Source organism: Carlito syrichta, unplaced genomic scaffold (genome assembly GCF_000164805.1).
Source record: "Carlito syrichta isolate Samal-C Ts95f unplaced genomic scaffold, Tarsius_syrichta-2.0.1 Scaffold115756, whole genome shotgun sequence".
In the NCBI taxonomy this organism is placed as follows: Eukaryota; Metazoa; Chordata; class Mammalia; order Primates; family Tarsiidae; genus Carlito; species Carlito syrichta.
Window position 1 is genome coordinate 22770 of NW_007059852.1, and position 5933 is coordinate 28702.

The window sequence follows — 5933 nt, forward strand, 5'->3', positions numbered from 1 at the left end:
GACCAGCCAGAGGCGAGCGGGGTGGGGCCCTTCGCAAGCCACGCCCCTACCTGCTGGCCTCGGCGCGTCAGAAACAGCCGCAGGGCACCACGGGATATGGAGTCCTCAGGCCTGAGACCTCGCTCAAAAGATCACGCCGCTGTCCTACAACTCCCAGGAGGCAGCGCGGTGCAAGGGGTCGCGGTGTCTTGGGGGCGTGAACGAGGAGCGCGCCTTTGCCTGCAAAGGTCCAAGGGAACTGTAGTCCAGTTCCTAGTCCCCGCGCTCCGAGCGGGTCTTTTTCTAATGCTTGCGGGGGGACGTTTAGAACCTTGCGGCCTGGGTGGGGACGGTCCCCGGCAGTGAAAGGCTAATATCAGAATCGGGCTTTGTGGGCGCTCCTGGGTTTTCTCCTTTAGTGAGGACAACAGGTTTTGCACCTGGAGAGCTGCAGTATTCAGGGCTACTAGTTCTTCCAGCCTGCTGGCTCCGCCTCGGCCTCAGTTTCTTCCCCAGTGGTCCGCGTGCCATCGGGGTGAGTCAGGGCAAACTCCAGGGCCGAGGTGGGTGGTGGTTAGCCTAATTACGGCTGTTATTGTTGCGATGATTATGCCACCTTTACACAGTAGTCACTGCTTTATTACCAGCCTGGTACCGTCTGGGGTCCGGTTTTAGCAGCCGGAGGCACCGCGGTGGCTCCGACACGAGGCCCGAACCCATAAACCAGCTTGCTGCCTGCAGGATGCAAGGATGCCCGAAGCAAGTATACCTTCACCCCTTTGTTTTGAAGCAGAACCAATCCCGGAGAACCGAGTTTGGTTTTAAACAACCAGGGCTGTAGGAGGGGCCTGGCCAGTGCTGGGGCTGGGCTGAGGCTCCAGTTACATCAACCACCGTGAGGGCGGGGAAGTGGCCAGGAATAGAAACTTGGCCTAGGGCCTCAGGGGTTTGTTGACTTTTGACTTTCTTGCCAAGCTACCTTTCCTGCTCTTAGGGCTCTTGCAGTTAGCAAAGAGTAAACACATTCAACGACATAAACCAGTGCACACAACACCAGAAAAGCAAGGTAGAGGAAGCAGTTAGGTTGCTTGTCTGGGAGTCAAAATGCCAGGGTTCAATTCATAGGTGTCTCATGATTCACCACTCACGATGTGTCTACTTCTCCTCTCTTTGCAAACAGCGAGGTATTCATATAGGGTCAAGAAATTAAACAGCCCATCTCTCCATATCTCAGTTTCCCTTCAAAAACTAAAAACAGCAACAGTGACTTACCTCTGGTGATCCCTTCAGGGATTCAGATTTGGTAGAGTTCATGGCTTCCTCCCAGGGCCACAAGGAGAGAGATATGTCTACTGATGGTATTGTTGCTGTCCACATGGCATAACTTCCCAAAGCAGTGAAAGCAGGAGGACCAAAATCTGCAAAAGAGCCTAGCAGACCCTAGGCCAATTATGTAGCCCTTCAGTGGCTGAATGCACATGCGACTTTTCTCAATCCTGTGCTATAGAGGGAAAGGTATTGCCGCAGAGGTCAACCCTAGCCAGGGACACAGGCCTACCACAGAAACTGCTGCTCAGAGACAAACTAGAGAACTCAGTGGGAGAGCTCACGAAGGATAGGGATTGGCAAGGAGAGATAAGACCATTCCCCCAACCTTCTCACCATGACCAGCTCTGGGCCCTCTTGATAACTAGGGCTTGTTGCACTTGTCTGATAATACCTGTCCCTTCATCCACTTGGATCTTCAACAACCAACCCCAACACAAAATTTCATTTTATGCATCCCAATCCCCTTGGCTTCTAAGTGGAGAACTTTTAAAAGCTAGGAGGGGATTCTGACATCCCCCCCCCGCTTTTTTTTGAGTTGTAGTCTCACTCTGTTGTCCAGGCTGGAGTGCAGTGGCATGCTCACAGTCACTGCAGTCTCTACCTGCTGGGCTCAGGCGATCCTTCTGACTCAGCCTTCCAAACATTTGGAACTACAGGCACATACCACTATGCCTAATTTTTAAAAAATTTATTGTAGAGAGAAGGTCTCACCAAGTTACTCAGGTTGGTCTCGAACCCCTTGCCTCCATCTCCCAAAGTTCTGGAATTATAGGTGCGAGCCACTGCACCTGGCCCTGACATCCCATTCCTGAACAATCTGACCTACCAGATAGGAGTGAAGGCTGTCAAAGGAGTAAGCTGAAAAGGGATGTCTGTCTAGGAGGAGATAGGGTCCTGGGGGATGGAAAGTGGTGTGTGTTTTAGTTTCCTGGTGGGGTTGCTTCTGAACCACCTATGAGGTAGTTGACTCACACACAGCCTCCACATGCAGACGTTTTTCCTGGTATGTAATTAGTCATTTATTTTGTGTATAGTACCTTTGCATAAGTTCTAAACTTAGACTCAATCTTTTCCTATGTGCTTTCTTGGTTTTGTGTTATGCCTATGCCAACCCTCCTCTTAAATTATAAATCATTCTGTAATATTTTCTTCTAGAAGTTTTGAGGTTTATTTTTATATTCAGATTTTTAATTCATTTGGAATTTATCTTTATGTACTGTGTGTGGTAGGAAGTGATTTTTTTTCCTAAATGGATTGGGAATTGTCTCAAGTTATTTGTTTTGAAAAGTCACCATTATCATATGCTAAGATATACAATACATGTATCTGTTCCTGGACTCTCTTCTGTCTTGTTTATTCCTAAGCTAATCGTGTGGTATTTTAATCATCGTAATTTTATAGTATGTTTTGACCTCTGGTCCCTACTTCCTGAAACACACCCTATTCTTGGCCTCCATGACGACGCATCTGTTTTTCTTTATCCTTCTCTGGGTACTCCTCAGTGTCCTCCACAGGTATCTCTCTCTCTCTCTCTCTGGCCATCCCCTAAATGTTAGTGTCTTCAGGATCCTAGTCCCTTCTCATTCCACACTCTCCCTGGGTGATCTTAACCATTCCTATGCAGACAACTCTCAAATGCATCTCTGTTTCAAATGGTGTTTCTAAATGTCTGTATTCATTGACATCAAACTCAGCCTATGAAAAATTAAACTCATCTTTTCTCTTTATTCACCTCCTATAATCCTGGTCCTCTTTTAGTGTTCCTTTTGTCACTGAATGGCACAACTGGCCATACATTTGCTGGTCAGACACCCACCTGTCTTCTTGGCAGTCTCTTTCTATTCTTTCTCCTCCTCCTTGGATCAACAACAAAATTATGCTCATTGGACTTCTTTTTTTTGGGGGGGGGGTTGGAGTCTCATTCTGTCGCCCCGACTAGAGTGCAGTGGCCGCTCCCGGCCACCGCAGCCTCGACCTGGTGGGCTCTGGCCATCCTTCCGCCTCAGCCTTTCAAGGAGCTGGAACTACAGGCGCGTGCTACCACGTCTGGCTATTTTTTTGATTTATTATAGAGATGAGGTCTCGCCAAGTTGCCCAGGCAGATCTCGAACCCGCGGGCTCAGGCAATCCACTCACCTCAGCCTCCCAAAGCGCTGGGATTACAGGCTGAGCCACCGAGCTCAGCTTCACTGGACTTCTTTAAATATCTGTAGGGTTCTCTCAATTCTCTCCACCCCCGCTGTGAATACTCTAGTTTAGGACTCTTTCACCATGCACTTGGGTAATTGCTGTCACTACCTCTAACTGGTATCCTTGTCTCCTCTTATCCTCCCTGTAATCCAATCTCTACACTGCAGCCAGTGTAGAGATTAAATTTGTAAGCTGTAAATTTAATCATGTCACTCTCCTACTTAAACCTTTCAAAGCTTCCCTATCCCCCTACAGGATCAAGTTCAAACTCTAACATGGCTTATAAGGTCCTGCCATGATCTGGCTCCTGTTCACTACAGCTTTAACTCTTTATACTGTGAACTCTTTTCATTCCTCGAAAAAGGATGCTCTTGTCTCAAGGTTTCCAGGAGTACTAGGAGTACTCTTTACCTTGCTGACTTATCCTACAGGTCACAGCTTCACACTTTCTTCTGGGACTACCCCTTCCCATCCCCTCCTTCCTCTGGATTAGGCGTCCCTTTTCTTCGCTTCCACAGTCTGCACACACTGCACGGTAGAATCCATCATACTGCATTGTATTTATACATAGGCAGTGAACCCCTTGAGGACAGGGCCGGCGCCTGGTTTGTACGCCGCCCAGTCTCCAGCACCTAGGACAGGGCCCGGCACCAAGTAGGTGCACAGTGGTGGTGAACGCATGGTGGTGAATGGATCCTGAGAGCGGATGTCTTTTAGAAGGCAGCGCTCAGAGGCTGAGGACGCCGGGGTTCCCTGCAGGGGCAGGGCTAGACGTGACGAAGCCGTGAAGGAGGATCGCGGGTTCAATCCCAGCTCCGCCCAGCCGCCATTACACAGCGGCGCGCCGCGCCCCCTTTCGGCCGGGCCGAGCCGGAAGTGAAGGCGCGAACTACCCATGATGCCCCACGGGGCCCTTATTCTAACCGCACCGAGCAGAGGGAGGGGTTCGTGATGGCGGCTGCGGAGCCGGAAGTGCGGTCCCCGGTCTCAGTCCCTGGTAAGGCGCGGGGCCCAGAGTGTGGGAAGCCTTGGGAATCTCATTCTTCCCTACTGCCGCCCCCTCCGATCATTTAGCCCCTGGCCCCTTCTCCAGGCATCTTCCCCGTCTTTCCCGCTCTGGCTGTGCCGGTGACTCCATCGTCCTGGGTCGAGTTGGTTTATTCTGTCATCCTTTCGGCGTCCTGGACCCCGCTTGACTACACTTTCAACTCATTTTTCCCAGATCAGGTCCCGCCGCTTTCCGAGCAGAGCCCTAGCCACAGCCTTTGAAATCCCCCCACTATCTTATCGCCACTTACATCACCTTGGGGAGCAGGGATCAAGAGTCTCTCCCCTTCAGGGCCCACGCAGGAGGTTGCGGAGGGTATGTGCGTGTGTTGGGGTGCCCCCTTCGCAGTGGTGGCTCATATGGTGGGCACAGGGAATGTGAAGACTGACCTTGGCCTTGAGGTTTTTCATTTTTCTCTCTTGTCCCCCTCTGTTCACTTAGCAGATATGGAGTGGTATGAGAAGTCAGAAGAAACTCACGCGTCCCAGATAGAACTACTTGAGACTACCTCTGCCCAGGAAACTCCCAACCCTTCGGAGCACTTTTGCCCAAGAGACTGCATGGTCCCAGTGGTGTTTCCTGGGCCTGTGAGCCAGGAAGGCTGCTGTCGGTTCACTTGTGAACTTCTAAAGCACATTATGTACCAACGCCAGCAACTTCCTCTGCCCTATGAACAGCTTAAGCACTTCTACCGAAAACCTACTCCCCAGGTAAGCACAAGTTTTGGGAAAAAGTTAATGGGAAGACTGACTCTTAGCTAGAAGGCAGGTGGAAAAGGGTTCTCAGAAAACTTCAGGACCTGTCAGTCTAAGCAGCTGGCTTCTGTCACTTTCTCCCCACTTGAGTAGTCTAACCCTGGTAGTCTAAACCTCTCCGCTTTTTCTCTTGTTCTCTCTTTATGAAACTCCTGTTATGTGTTTCATTTGGATTTTTTGAACTGGCTTTTTATTTATTTATATTTTTGTATAGAGATAGGTTCCCACTATGTTGCCCAAGCTGGTCTCTAATGATAGGATTCACAGGACCAGCCTGGGCAACATAGTGAAACTCTGTCTCTATAAAAATAAATAAATACATTTTAGTATCTTTTCTCTCCAACTTTTCGAATTTGTTTCTTTGTTTTACTTTCTGGGGAACTTCCTTGACTTTCTATTATAACACTTCTGTTGTTTTTTTTTTTTTGAGTTGGAGTCTCACTCTGTTGCCCAGGCTGCAGTGCAATGACACATGCACAGCCACCCCAGCGTTGACCTGCTGGGCTCTAGTGATCCTTCCACCTCAGCCTTCCAAGTACCCGGAACTACAGGCACACGCCACCATGGCAGGATATTTTTTTGATTTATTGTAGAGACGAGGTCTTGCCAAGTTGCCCAGGCTGGTCTCGAAC

At 49.6% G+C, this 5933-nt stretch overlaps 2 protein-coding genes across 4 annotated transcripts in view; one reads left to right on the forward strand and one right to left on the reverse strand.

The window, feature by feature from the left end:
- Window positions 1-1560, reverse strand: part of GTPBP2 (GTP binding protein 2) — a 10082-nt gene extending 8522 nt beyond the window's left edge. The window contains exon 1 of the mRNA XM_021706644.1: window positions 1252-1560. Coding sequence (XP_021562319.1) covers window positions 1252-1356 — 105 coding nt within the window. The 5' untranslated portion in view covers window positions 1357-1560. The remainder of the gene's footprint in view (window positions 1-1251) is intronic.
- Window positions 1561-3443: 1883 nt separating this feature from the next.
- Window positions 3444-5933, forward strand: part of MAD2L1BP (MAD2L1 binding protein) — a 5513-nt gene continuing 3023 nt past the window's right edge. The window contains exons 1-2 of one of the 3 annotated variants that reach the window (XM_021706658.1): window positions 3444-3473; window positions 4991-5256. In XM_021706658.1, the coding sequence (XP_021562333.1) occupies window positions 4993-5256 (264 nt within the window). In that variant the 5' untranslated portion in view covers window positions 3444-3473; window positions 4991-4992. Of the gene's footprint in view, window positions 3474-4398; window positions 4496-4987; window positions 5257-5933 lie in introns of those variants that run through there. The other 2 variants (XM_008073924.2, XM_008073917.1) reach the window with 2 other exon arrangements.